This window comes from Myotis myotis, unplaced genomic scaffold, assembly GCF_014108235.1.
Source record: "Myotis myotis isolate mMyoMyo1 unplaced genomic scaffold, mMyoMyo1.p scaffold_m19_p_14, whole genome shotgun sequence".
Lineage (NCBI taxonomy): Eukaryota > Metazoa > Chordata > Mammalia > Chiroptera > Vespertilionidae > Myotis > Myotis myotis.
This window is the reverse complement of record NW_023416318.1, coordinates 37,480,882-37,496,108: the sequence shown is the minus strand read 5'-3', so window position 1 is coordinate 37,496,108 and position 15,227 is coordinate 37,480,882. Positions and strand designations below refer to the sequence as shown.

The window sequence follows — 15,227 nt, the reverse complement described above, 5'->3', positions numbered from 1 at the left end:
TCACTCAGGGGTTCAAGCCTGTTGCGGGGTCTGTTTTCACTTAAAAGGAGCTCCGATCGCCCCTCTCTCCTATGCTGCTTTGTTGACACCTCATTGAAAAAGTGCTCCGCTGAAGTCGCTTGCCCTTTGTGGTTAATCTTGCAGTAAATCTTTAAAAGTTGCAGATATCCGAGGCTATGTTATGTCGGTCTCCTTTCCCCCACCTTACTCCCGCGCAGTTTTTACTCAATTCAACAACTATTTGATTGCCAGTTATATCTGTCGCTGGGGCTATTGAGATAAATGACATTTCCTGTCCTCAAAGGGAAGTTGGCAAGTGTATCATCGACCTCCCGGAGCCTTAAAGCTACGCTGCCCGAAAAAACAAAGTCCCTTTCTGCTCCCTGGAACTGTCTCAGGTTCCCAGGCACGGCTCCCTTTTCACTTGTCCGGTCCCGTTTCTCCACGGTTCACCTGCAAACGGGCAACAGCACCAGCCTCCCCAAGGAGCCGGAGTTCCTGCAGCCGTTTCTGTGCAAATGTTACCCCTCTCCAAGCCCCTGAAATGTCACTGTACGTGCAGGCCACAACCATAATGAAAGGAACACATTTGGAAAAGTATAACAAGTGCAAATGGAATTAAGCACTTATTTGGTCTTCATCACAAGTTATTTGTAGGTTTTTTTGTGTGTGTTCTGTGGGATGGACTTCTGAGATACCAGATCTGATGGCCATGAAAAAAATGTAAAGATATAGGCTGATGAGTGACATGTCAAGGAAGGACGTCCTGTCCCTCTCCCCTGTGGCTTCCCTTCCCATGGCTGCTTGTGGAAAGGGCAGGAAACACATGGTGTCTGCCAATAACAGTGGCAAGCTCTAGTCTCCTACGATAGTGAATGTTTCTGTTTCATTAATTCCCTCTTTATTATAATAAAAGTTTGATACCTGGGCGAATCCCCTGGGTCATAATTATTTTGGCGGTAAGTGTCCTTTGAGATACTGCCCAGTCCTCTCATTTTACAGCTCAAGAAACTGAAGTTCAAAGAAGTTGAGACTTGTCTACAATGAGGTTTTTATTCAGTGGCACAGGCAAAACTAGAAACCAGTATTCCTGACTGCTGCTAGTTCACTGGCCTTTTCACTAACGTTGCCTCCTCTCTTATCAGACCTACAACAGTTCCAAAGGGACAATCATGCAACAATAGCATCTTTTTTTATTTGAAGGATTTAAGTAATCTTAGAGATTTTTAATGTTGAAAGCTATTTTTTCTCTAATAAAAGACATCTGACAATTCATTTAAATAAATTCATAACACACTATTAAATATAATTAAACTAGCCCTAACCGGTTTGGCTCAGTGGATAGAGCGTCGGCCTACGGACTGAAAGGTCCCAGGTTCGATTCTGGTCAAGGGCATGGACCTTGGTTGCGGGCACATCCCCAGTAGGGACTGTGTAGGAGGCAGCTGTTCGATATTTCTCTCTCATCGATGTTTTTAAATCTCGATCCCTCTCCCTTCCTCTCTGTAAAAAAAATCAATAAAATATATTTAAAAATAAATAAGTAAATAAATATAATTAAACTAAATGGTAGCTTTTGAGGAACCCATAAATCATCTAGATCAGGGGTTCTCAAACTACGGCCCACGGGCCACATGCAAATACAAATATTGTATTTGTTCCCGTTTTTTTTACTTCAAAATAAGATATGTGCAGTGTGCATAGGAATTTGTTCATAGTTTTTTTTTAAAACTATAGTCCGGCCCTCCAACGGTCTGAGGGACAGTGAACTGGCCCCCTGTTTAAAAAGTTTGAGGACCCCTGATCTAGATTCACAAAGAAAAAAAGAGAAAATCAGAAATGAAAGAAGAGCTATTACAACTATTACCACAGAAATTCAAAAGATCATAAGAAACTACTATGAACAATTATCGGTCAAATTGGACAGCCTAGAAGAAATGGATAAATTTCTAGAATCATGCAACCCACCAAGACTGAATCAGGAAGAAAGAGAGAGTCTGAGCAGAGTACTATAAGGAGATTGAATCAGTAATCAGAAACCTCTCAAAGAAAAGTCTAGGACCAGATGGCATCACTGGTGAATTCGAACAAACATTCAACAAAAACTAATACCAATCCGCAAACTCTTCCAAACATAGTAAAGGAGGGAATGCTTCCAAACTCATTTTTGGAGGTCAGCATCACCCTGACAACAACACTAGACAAGGACAACACAGGAAAAGAATATTAGAGGCCAATATCCCTGATGAAAATAGATGCCAAAACCCTCAACAAAATATTAAAGAAAATTAAACAATACATTAAAAAGATCAGCCCTAACTGGTTTGGCTCAGTGGATAGAGCAGCGGCCTGCAGACTGAAGGGTCCCAGGTTCGATTCCGGTCAAAGGCATGTATCTTGGTTGCGGGCACATTCCCAGTAGGGAGTGTGCAGGAGGCGGCTGATCAATGTTTCTCTCTCATTGATGTTTCTAACTCTCTATCCCTCTCCCTTCCTCTCTGTAAAAAATCAATAAAATATATTTTAAAAATAAAATAAATAAATAAAAAGATCAAACACTGATCAAGTGGGTTTTGTTCACGGATGCAAGGCAGTTCCACATCCACAAATCAATCAATGTGATACATCACATTAAGAATCCTATTAATAAAAGCCTAACATGCAAATCGACCGAACAACAGAACTACCGGTTGGCAGGGGGCGGGGCCAGCAAGCACCAGGCCAGCCAAGGCAGGTGCCAATTGGCAGAGGGAGGGGGCGGCGGTGGAGGGGTGATGGGGGGCAGGGGTGGCCACTCGCCCTGCACCATCCCTCAATCAGCCCACTGGTCTCAGAGGGAGGCCAGACTGTGGCTTAAGCTGACAGTCGGACATCCCCCGAGGGCTCCCAGACTGCGAGAGGGTGTAGACCCAGCTGAGGGAACCCCCTGAGTGCATGAATTTTTGTGCACTGGGCCTCTAATGAAGGATAAAAATCATGATCATCTGAATAGGTGCATAAGAAGCATTTGACAAAATTCAACATCCATTTATGATAGCAAAGCAGGTATAAGGGAACATACCTCAACATAATAAAGGCTATATATGACAAGCTCCAAAATAACATTCTACTTGATGGAGAAGAGCTGAAAGCTTTTCCTCTAAGCTCAGAAACACGATAAGGGTGTCCATTGTTGCTATATTTATTCAATATAGTATTGGAAGTCCTAGCCAGAGCAATTAGGCAAGAAAAAGGAATAAAAGACATCCAAATTGAAAAGGAAGAAGTAAAAGTCACTATTTACAGATGACATGATAGTATACATATAAAACCCTGAATACTCCATCAAAAAACTTAGAACTAATAAATGAATTAAGGAGTATTACAGGATACAAAACCAATAAAAAAAATCTATTGCATTTCTGTACACTAATAATGCACTATCAAAGAGAAATTTAGAGAACTATCCCATTTACCATTGCATCAAAAAGAATAAAATATCCAGGGATAAATGTAACCAAGGAGAGACATAAATATACTAAAAACTATAAGACATTAAGAAAAGAAATTGAAAAAGACACATATAAATGGAAAAATATTCTGTACTCATGGATTGGAAAAATTAATACTGTGAAAATGTCCACACTACCCAAAGCAATCTATGGATTCGAAGCAATCTCTATCAAAACCCCAATGACATTTTTCACAGTAATAAAACAATCCTAACATTTGTATGGGAACCACAAAAGACCCTTGAATTTATTTCCTCTTTGTACTTACCCGTCTGTCACATTTGCTGTATTCAGCATGAATTACACTTCTTTAAGTAAGCACTTTATAGCATATAACGTATACAGAAAAGCACACAAGTGGTAAGTGAAGACCTCACTGAAATATTCAATGTAACCACCACCCAGATCATGAAGCAGAACGTGGCAGGTACCCCAGAAGACCCCTCTCAATGTATTCTCAGACACTACAGCAAAAATGTTTTTATTTTGAAAAAAATATTCTTAAAAAATTAATAACTAGAAATGATATTTATAACTAGCTAAACCTACATTTTGTTCCCCATTCTACAGTTTTCCAAATCTGGAAATCTTGGACAAGTGGTTTTACCTCTTTCTACTGCACTTCCTTCATTTTTAATATGGGAATAATATTTACCTAATAAAGTCACTGTGAAGATTACATGAGAAGAAATGTGAATCCTGTAGCACAGTGTCTGACATACAGTATATACTGAATGATGGCTTTTACTGTAATAGTTTACTCATATGACTAGCTGAAATAATGTGTAAAATTTAAATACTAGGGGCTCCGTAGTTTTACTTTTTGCTTTCTCATTCCCTATTCAGAACTTTAATTCAGCTGAGCTAAAATAATGTTTTTAAAAATTAATGTCTATGCCCAACCATTAAACCTCAGATCTCAAGGTATTGCTGATTTCCTGATTGTTTCATTTTATAATTACTTAAGCCAGTGACACAAAAAGTGTTTCTTTTCCAAGCGCAGAGAGCAGCTATCAAAATGTTGATTTATATATCAGTGTACCCAGTTTAAAGTGAAAAATTATGAAATGCTAATATGTTATTTTGATAATTGGAGTGTTTGCTTTTTTTAAATTTATATGTGTGCTTTTTAGGGTGGGGACTATAGTTCTACAAAATGACAAATAATTCATCAGTGTTCTCTATTTTTTCATTAAAATGAGTGGCTATTTAAAAAAGAAAAAGAGCCCTGACCGGTTTGGCTCAGTGGATAGAGTGTTGGCCTGCGGACTGAAGGGTCCCAGGTTCGATTCCAGTCAAGGGCATGTGCCTTGGTTGCGGGCACATCCCCGGTGGGGGGTGTGCAGGAGGCAGATGATCGATGTTTCTCTCTCATCGATGTTTCTGGCTCTCTATCCCTCTCCCTTCATCTCTGTAAAAAAAATCAATGGAATATGTTTAAAAAAAAAGAAGAAGAAAATCTGCAAGTTGCATCTCTAAATCGTCAATTTGTATCCATTGGAAATCCTTTAAAAAAAAAGAAAAAGAAAAAGATTCCAGATGACCTATTATTTGGGTCTCTGACTCTTTAACTGCTCAAAGAAAAGGATTCAAATTGAATTGGTTAGCTCTTTCAGAATTCTGCCAAGACAAAACTAAGAGTAGACAATTTGACTGGTGAGAAGCTAGGATGAATGGAACTTTGGGGAAGAGGAATTTGCAATAGCCCACTGTTTATCACCCTCCTCTACCATCTACCCGCTTCCTAATTTCACCTCTCCTTTCTGCCTCTGCTGCTTCATGGGGCCAGTCTCTGCTTCTATGATTCCTCAACCTCCAAACTTACTCCCTAGATTTGAAGTCTGGTAATGACTGGGTTGGGGAAACAGCCAAACACAAGTTGGGAAGTGAAAGAATTGTATTTCTGAATTTTTTCTTGGAATTCAAGAATTAAATCTACATTACAGTCTTGTGAGAGGATGGGAAAATAGCCTCTATCATTTATTATTATTACTAATATTTCCTTTTGAAACTAGAGAGTTGCCTAGTTTTAATTTTAAAATTAAATTTTATTTTACTTAATGCTTTTTAATAAATTCAACTAAACAAAATTTTAATATTCTAGTGGCTAATATTTCAGGATAGCTTTAAAAACATTTAAAATGTTTTTATTGATTTTAAAGAGAGAGGAAAGGAAAGGGATAGAGAGCTAGAAACATCAGTGAGAGAGAAACATCATGGATTGGCTGCTTCCTGCATCCCCCTAAGGAAATAGAGCCCGAAACTCGGGCATGTGCCCTGACTGGGAATGGAACCAGTCACCTCTTGATCTGTGGGTTGACACTCAACCACTGAGCCACGCCGGCTGGGCAAAAAAATCTGGATAGCTTTAACAAATCTAAATCTCTAACACAGGGGGACACTAAAATGATAATAGAGCTCTGAAGCTTAGCGAGACTTCTCTTGGAATATTGATGGTGAGCAACTTAAGATTCTTTTCGTCGTAAGCAAAGATAAACTGGTTTTGAACACAGTCCTTTCCTTTCCCCCTATCAACTCCACTCCTTGCTTCTTAACTTTCTCTTTCAAAATTTCAAGTGAATGAAAACTCTACTCAACAGATTTTCTTGTTATTTTTTCTTAAAATAACCATGGTGCTCCCATTTCTGAGGCAGGAACCAAATTTCAAACAATTAATGTAATCTCCATTGCATAAAAATAACCGTGTGGTGGGGAGAGAGGGGAACATTTGTATAAGCTGGCTATTCCTGCCAACTATGCAACCGAGACACAGTCGTTTCCATGTGGAACCTTTTCTCAGCAGAAAACACCCAACCTTCTTTTAGGCTTGAACTGCCCAGAATAGCAACCCCCAACTCCTGTCTAATAGTTCTTTAACATAAATTCAGTTCTCAAAATAATTCAAATATGATACTTTTTAAAATAAACATGGTGGTGGTGGTGGTGGGAAGGGGCAGGGTTGGAATCTGGGCTTTGTGCCAGAAAAGCAAGAAAAACGAATCAGGTTAAGGATGTCCAGCACATTTTTGTTTTAATTCTTGAAGACCTGTGTTTTCTTAACTTTTTCAAACAAGATTTAACTTGTTTTGCATGTACTACATTTCGCTCCCTCTGCTCCGCAGGTCCTCGATATCCTACTGTTTGTTGTACAATGTGTTAATTTTAGCACTTGCTGTTGTTCTCTGTAATGGAAAGTTCTACCATTATCCATGTTATCTCCTTCCCCAGATTTCCCCCAGCTGTAGGGCATGAAGTAACAGAGAAGGAGTGGTTTGAACCAGCTCAGAAACACTTTCCCATGAACTCATAATGTGTAACATTATAACCAATGAGTATTTAAAGTGGAGCTAATACATACATTTTCATTTTAGGAGAAAACGATAATTTAAACAATATGGTTTTTAATATATGGTAATAAGCAAATTAATGCTGCAACATTTTTATGAGAATGTAATCAGATTAACTGTGAAGCAAGAGTATAAATTAGCTGGAAGGTGGAATAGAGTTTTTTAAGCAAAATTTAAACACCTTAGGAAGAAAAGTACACCGTGCATTTGATATCTTGAAAGAAGTCCAATACAGCTAACAATAAAGAACAAGAGATGAGTCGGGGTGGGGTGAGGGGGGTGGGGGTTAATAGGGGGGATGATGACACATTTGTAATTCCTTAACTAAGAAGGAATTTAAAGATTAAAAAAAATAAAGAACAAGAGGAAAGTAATAACAATTATTTTAATAGCCCATACTTCCTGAGCATTTACTCAATTAGAATAATGCATTTTAATAATGCATTTATGCCCTTACAACACCCCACGAGATAAGTACTAACATTACCTTCATTTGACATATAGGGACAGGACAAATGGCCATCGGTCCAAATGAAATCAAATGAGGAGGTAAATGAAGTAGGCAGGTGCCAGATGATGCAGGGACTTGAGGGTCACCTTAGGAATTAGACTTTATGGTAAGGTACCTTACCAAAACTAAAGTTTTCAGTGAGGTATCAGATTTGAATTTATAAAGATCATTTCCATTTCTGTGTGGGGAAATACAGTTATAGTTAACACTTCTAAATTGTTTTCTAAAGGTCAGGCACCATGTAAAAGTCCTTTGCAAATATTAACTCATTTAATCCACAGCTACTCTGTCAGATAGGTATTATTATTGCTCCCATTTTACAGATGCAGAAACAGGCACAAAAGGACAAGTGACTTGCCCAAACTTACGCAACTTGTAAGTGACAGGGCCAGATTCCAACCCAGGCAAACTGACCCTACCATCCACACTGGCCACTTTGTTATACTGCAACCAAATGTGTTGATTTGGATTAGGATGGTAAAAATGGCTATAACGACACATGGAGGGATTTGATCAGATATTTAGGAAACATGGTGATGCACTAGGATAGTGAAAGAATAAGTGGAAGAGTCATGGATGAAGCTAGGGCTTACATATGGCTACCCAAAAGAATAAAGAGTTGCACTGTTTACTGGGAGATCATGAGTTCAGAAGGTGTTCGATAAGGAGGTGAAGAGGTCCATTGTAAATTAATTGAATTTGTGGAGCTTCTGAGACAACTAATGTTGGGTAGTCACATATACAAGTCTGAAGAGGACTCTAGACAACCCTAAGGAAGGAAGGAATCCCTGCTTATTATTTTCGATCATACCGTATTTTATACTATTCCTTCGTAGTTATGACAAAAAAATGAAAGGACGAGATTTAAAGAGAGGATAATCAAAGTTAAAAGTTGGAAAACTTAGCCGGGTTGGTGTGGCTCAATGGCTGAGCATGGAGCTATGAACCAGGATGTCATGGTTCAATTCCCGGTCAGGGCACATGTGCGGGTTTCCAGTAGGGCTTGGTTCCTAGTAGGGGGCATGCAGGAGGCAGCCAGTCAATTATTCTCTCACATCATTGATGTTTCTATCTCTCTCCCTCTTCCTTCCTCTCTGAAATCAATTTAAAAAAATTTTTTTAAGTTGGAAAAGTTAAACAAGCTCACTTAAATTTTCATGGATTCTTTTGACTCACATTAAAAGTCGGGGGGGGGGGGGAGGAGGGGCAAACAGCAATATATGTGTATGAGAAAAACAATGCCTGAAATGAAAACCCCTGAGTTCTAACAGCAAAAAGAGACAAATAACGTGGATAGGGGACCCAGGCTGTGAATATGGTCTCCTGGGGGAAAAGAAAACAGTAGTTGGACTGGTCACTTGTGCAAGCATGGGTCTCACCTTTGTTTACTGATAGCACCAAAAACTTAGCTCAGGATAATTTTTCTAAATTATGATTAAGACACGCAGTTCCCATTTAGTTAAGTAAAATTTTGTGAACTCCATAAATAATAATTCCATAAGCCCTTAGAATTATAAGTGGGTTTGTAATGATTGGATTGGGTTTAAAAAAGAATCCATCTGATGGAAAGCATTAAGGCAAGACATTTATTTATAGCTGTACTCCAGCCATTTCTGGCTCCAACCTGAAAATTCCAATTAAGAATGAAGAAAATGTGAGGCATAGTAATCCATATGATTAAATGCGTTTTGAAAACTGGGCTAATTGTATCCATCTTTCAGCATTGTTTGAATGAAAAGAAACAGGGATATCAAGTTCAAGCACAGTGCCTGACACCCAACAGAAATGTCAGTTTTTCTTCAAAGTGATAATCTACAATATTTTAACTGCTGTGAATTTATACTGTCAGAGCAAATTTATATACATGTAAAAACTATTTAGACTAAATAATATGGTGTGCTAATATTAAAGAATTGGCCAAAGAGTCATTCTCATAACTTAAAAAAAAAGGGGGCAGGATAAGTAGACGTATCTACTTTTCAGATGTACATAAGATCATAGAATACCTAGTAAATGTTCCTCACTGTATAGATGGGGAAACTGAAGCCCCCAAAGGGCTAGGTTGTCCAAAGTTCTATCCCTGGCTGATGGCAGAACCTATTAGAACAGGAACACTTGATTTCCGAGATTCCTTCTTTCTAATTAAATTGAGAATTCAAATGTACTATATTGGTTAATAAGAATTTGGAAAGCAAATAGAGGGTACTTTATTTCTTATCATGTTAAAACTGCTCAGATTAATCTTCTGAAAGAATCTGTTGGCTAACATGATGCTTCTCCTCTTAGCTTCTTGACACTGGATATTCCTATTCAAGTAAATATGACTCAGGAAAATCTCACAGTTGAGTGATGAAACAAATTTTAAAATATAATTCTTCAAACAAATCTTGTATGCAAATAATCTCAGGAAACTAGAAGTTGTAAATGGTGCAGAAGAGTTTATAGAAAGTATAAAGATGTACTAGTACAGGGGAAGAGAGGAAGAGAAAGAATGAGGGGGGAAGAAAAATGAAACAATCATTGCTAATACATGACGCAGTCTACTGCAAAGTGGTAAATTATGAAAAAGCCTGGGAAGTATAAAGAACAGCAGAAAATAGCCAAGGCAGAAACAAAAATACATTAAAAATAGGTGACTAAAAAGGGGTTATAGCCCTAACCAGTTTGGCTCAGTGGATAGAGCGTCGGCCTGTGGACTGAAGGGTCCCAGGTTCGATTCCGGTCAAGGGCATGTATCTTGGTTGCTGGCACATCCCCAGTAGGAGGTGTGCAGGAGGCAGCTGATTGATGTTTCTCTCATCGATGTTTCTATCTCTCTATCCCTCTCCCTTCCTCTCTGTAAAAAATCAATAAAATATATTTTAAAAAAAATAGAAGGGGTTATGTTTAGAAGAAACAATGAATGGGAAAACAGTCCAGCAGTTTCTTAAAATGTTGAACAATTACCATTGAGTAAGCAAATCCACTCCTAGGTATATACCCGAAAGAAATGAAAACATATGTCTATCCCAAAACTTCTAAACAATTGTTCACAGCAGCATTATTCATAAAAAGCAAACGGTGAAAACAACCCAAATGTTCATTAACTATTGAATGGATAAAGAAACTGTGGCATTCACACAATGGAACATTATCCAGCCATAAAAAGGGATCAGGTACTGATGTAAGCTATCACATGGATGAACCTTAAAAAAATTAAGTCTAAAAGCCAGTCACAAAAGACCATATATTATATGATTCCATTTATATGAAATGTTCATAATAGGAGAATCAATAGACAGATTAGTGTTAATGTAAGGTAAAGGAGAAATGGAAAGGTTGTGGGGCGATAGCTCAAGGAATGTAACACTGGTAAACTTGATGTTTAAAATTTTCTAAACTCTGTGGCAAACATTGATTTCCTCAATTATATGTTTGATATGGTAAAATTCCCACTGCATTGGATACTAGCATAACTATAGTTATGACTAATTCATTTTTGTATGTTCTGCAGCACTATACACAATAGGCACTCAGTAAATATTTGATGAATGAATCTAGACATCATAGCCAGAACTTGAGGCTCTATAATTATGTAACATAACCGAGGCCAAATTTTAGCCATTAAAACAAAAGGCAGAATATTATTCCACATCTGAAATATTTTAATGGATCTTAAGTGAATGTTTTAATTTAGTTAACAACTAAAATATATATACAAGCATAATTCCATAATCCTATATAATAAAAGCCTAGGTGGTGTCACACGCAATGCCTTTGCGTGACGTTGTCACAAGATGGCCACCACAAGATGGCCACCATAAGATGGCCGGCAGGGGAGGGCAGTTGGGGATGACGGGGATGGTAGGGGAGGGCAGTTGGGGGCAGCTGGGTCTGCAGGGGAGGGCAGTTGGGGGCAACCGAGCCAGCAGGGGAAGGGCAATTGGGGTGATCGGGCCGGCAGGGGAGGGCAGTTGGGGGTGATCGGGCTGGCAAGGGAGGGAAGCTGGGGCGATCGGGCCAGCAGGGGAGGAGTTAGACTTCAATTAGGCCAGCAAGGGAGCGGTTAGGGGCAATCAGGCAGGCAGGCAGGCGAGCGGTTAGGAGCCAGCAGTCCCGGATTGTGAGAGGGATGTCTGACTGCTGGCTTAGGCTCGACAGTTGGACATCCCCCAAGGGGTTCCAGATTGGAGAGGGTGCAGGCTGGGCTGAGGGACACCCCCATCCTGTGCACACATTTCGTGCACTGGGCCTCTAGTCTAATATGAAAATAAAGAGACATATCAGAAAGGTAGGACATTTTGAGAAATAAGAAAATGCAACTTTATTCATAATATGTACACCACAAAACAGACATTTTACATTATTTTGCTAACTTCAAAATTTACATTCTGTTTTTCAATTAAATTTTTCATGACAGATGTTGAGTGCTTGACAATATCAATAGGTAGCCCAGCTACATGATACAATTGTTTTTAGCATTTAAATTTAAAAGACTCAGTGTTTAAAAAATAAATTAAATAATAAAAGAGAAACACTATTAGGAGAAAAATGAAAGTACATTCACCACATAATAAAAAAAAATCACTCCTTCAAAACCAGAAAACAACCGAGCATTATTTCACTTAACTTACCTAGAAGCATGTAATACCAATGTACAAATAAAGTAAAACCTATAGCCTGGAATGAGACAGTGGCTATCACTAATTAGCTCCCAGTTGAGATGAATGGAATAGAAAATTAAAAAAAACTTGTTTTTAGCTTAATTGTTGGTGCAGAATGTACGGCAGGGGCTGGCTGCCTGGTAGCTGCTTTAGCTTTGCTGGCTTGGCTTGCTCGAACAGCAGTTTCCAAACGTACTTTCAACTCAGGAGCCGCTCCCATTACTGTCTTGAAAGCATGTGGATACAGAGGTCCAATATGCATTAAATTCTGGAGTGCAAACTCATGCAGATCTTTGGAGGCTGTGTTTGCTGAAGCAAAAGCATTTTCATCCAGCAGGTAAGAAATCAAAGTGGGAACTAAAAGAGCAAGTAACTGAACTCCTGCAAATAATAAAGTTAGTCTGAAGATGATCACGAATCTGAAAATTACAGTAAACTTCATTTTTAAACCTAGGCACAGTAGTCTGAATTATAATAAAATATAAGTAAACATGCAAAACCTACTTTAGACCTCAATAATAACTAACACTTAATATTAATATTTACTAAATGCCTAAGTTATGCCAGGACTGGAAACGAGGCCTGTTAAGACTGTACATTTTACATATATAGTTACTTTTCACCTTTAGTTTATCTTTAGTAAATATTTACCATTTACCTTTGGGTTTTGCATAGCATTAGCCTTAGATTTAGTTTTACTGTTGCAATGATCTGTGTCTAATATCAAATAAGATATTATACACACACACACACACACACACACACACACACACACACAGATGATCTTCATTTTAGACTAGTGGCTTTTATAAGAAAATACTTACTGTTCGGTTCTTCCCCAAGAGCAACCAATGTTTCAAGAACTTTGATTCCTTCTTGAACAGCTAAAAGTTCTGTGTTACTGGCTGGTCTGTTTCTTTCAACAGCTTTTAGCTTTTCAACTACTATTGGAGCTAATGAATGGATGTAGGGAGTTGAAAGGGCACGATTGGAATGTTGAAAGACTGAGAGGAGAAGCTGGTAACATTTGGCTTGAACCTATATAAGAAAATCATTGTATTACTTAACATGTGTGATAGTTCTTATTTACTGTACAATCACATTACATCTTTTTCTTTTTTAATCCTCACCCGAGGACACTTTTTTTTTAGAGAAAGGGGGAAGAAGAGAGACAGAGAGTGAAACATCAGTGTGAGAGAGAAACATCAACTGGTTGCCTCTTGTCCTTGCCCTGGCCAGGGAATCAAACCCACAACCTTATGGTGTAGGGGATGACGCTCCAACCAGCTGGGCCACCTGGCTAGGGCACGTTGCATCTTCATATATACTGAAAAGATGTGACAGCGCAGAATGAAAACAGAAATGCAGGACAAATTAATGCCATTTTTTACTTACAGAAATGAAATAGAATAATGAAACTTCTAATATGCTAATAAAAGTAACTGAAAATAAATTAATCAAATATTACTTATAGTTTAATTGCCAAATTACCATGCTTATATAATTTGTATATTTCCATAGTTTGGAAGAACCTAGTAACCAGAAATTTTAATTTCTGCTTTTAATTCTTCTTTATTTTACAATCATCCCTCCTACATTAACCTATTTAACAGGAAGGCTAATAACTGAATGACGTCAAGCAAAGCTATAAAAATATATTGCTCAGACACCTCAAATCCATTTGAATTCCCTAGAAATGACTGCTTATGCCAATTTAAGTTTCTAGGCCTGGGAAGTAAGGTCTCAATGGCTCCATTTTAGATTAGAAAGACTTTAGATTAATTAAAAAAAAAAAAAGGAAGAAAGGAAGGTCCATTAACATCTGGGACAAACAGTGGAATCAAACTGTTTCAGCACTTTGCTAGAAGAGAAGTTGCCAAACATTGCTGGAAATAAATACCCGGGGGATGTTTTAAAAATACAGATCTCTGATTCAGGAACATAGCAGTAAGTCTAGGATCATGTTACTAAACTGATTTTTTTGGATGTGTAGCAGGTTTGAGAAACATTAGTTTAGACTTTAACATTGTGAAACAATAAAACTTATTTTCTGGAAAAACTAAAGTTTCCAATTGGTTCATTAAAACATGTAATATAAGAAATTTATCTTTTAATGCCCTTGGTATCATTAAGTAAACAGTGAAAAATATAATCATAGATTCATGTAAAGTTTTTACCAGTATAAGCCAGGGTTAACCAAATATTTTAAATATTGGGGAATTTTTGCATATGTAAATAAATATAAATATAAGTCCTCCTAGTGTCTGAACCTACTGATCTTTTTGAGTTTTTCTGTTTAAAAGCTATAGAGCAAATACTTAGGTTTTTCATTTGCTAGATCGTACATTTTCATGAATCAACCTGAACTTTTCCTGATGAAGTGGAAAATTTACCTCTATGCTTATGTTTTTCTTAAATTTATTTTTATTGTTGAAAGTATTACAGATGTCCCCTTTTTATTGTTTTTTATTCCCACTGACCCCTCCACCCCTCTATGCTTGTTTTAAGTACAACTTACCCATGGGTCACATGAGTTTAATGCGTTTTTGAACCTGTTCATGCAGCCATTCTGTAATGACTGGACTCCTATTATTTCACTACTAGCAGACCACAGGAAGAGCGCTATTGCCGTGAGCATGCTTACTTCATCAGGCATAGGCATGGAATCCTCTGAAACATGAATAATGAAATATAGAAAAATATGAAAAGAAAGCAACGTGCTGTTTCTCAAATGTTTTAGAATTTCCATCTTGAACAATAACCTCTTTCCCCCCAACAACATTTATAGCAGTGTGTGCCTTAATTCTAATATAGTCCAGAAATAACTTTGAGTACAACTCATCTATTATTGAGGAAATAGAGGATATTTTATTAGAAGTTCTATATTTAAGTCCTTTTTCCTGGTTTTTCTGGATGGTACAATAGTGATTGAAAAAAATTCAGGCATCAATCCTAAGAAGAACTCTAATAGGGAAAGCTTACTTACATATGAAAGATAACATGAAAATATAAAATTATTTAAAAGTCATTTAACTTTTTTTGAGTTTAGATTAATCAAACATTTCCAAACCTCTCTCCTTCCGACAAAGTAAATGATTCTGATAAGATATTCTGAGTAACTTAAAAATCCAGAGTAGACTTTTCTTAGTGGTATCACCTTCCTATAAATTCTACACAACCATAAACAAAAAAATTTTGCAAAATTTCCTAAAGACATTACTCTTAGAATTTTAAA

At 37.6% G+C, this 15,227-nt stretch overlaps 1 protein-coding gene across 4 annotated transcripts in view; it reads right to left on the bottom strand.

Moving 5' to 3' along the window:
* Window positions 1-11,631: 11,631 nt before the first annotated feature.
* Window positions 11,632-15,227, bottom strand: part of HEATR5B (HEAT repeat containing 5B) — a 73,783-nt gene continuing 70,187 nt past the window's right edge. For 3 of the 4 annotated variants that reach the window (XM_036334848.1, XM_036334849.1, XM_036334850.1), the window contains 3 exons: window positions 14,511-14,662; window positions 12,817-13,030; window positions 11,632-12,373 (listed from right to left, as the gene is read on the bottom strand). In XM_036334848.1, the coding sequence (XP_036190741.1) occupies window positions 12,069-12,373; window positions 12,817-13,030; window positions 14,511-14,662 (671 nt within the window). In that variant the 3' untranslated portion in view covers window positions 11,632-12,068. The remainder of the gene's footprint in view (window positions 12,374-12,816; window positions 13,031-14,510; window positions 14,663-15,227) is intronic. The other variant, XR_004971882.1, reaches the window with a different exon arrangement.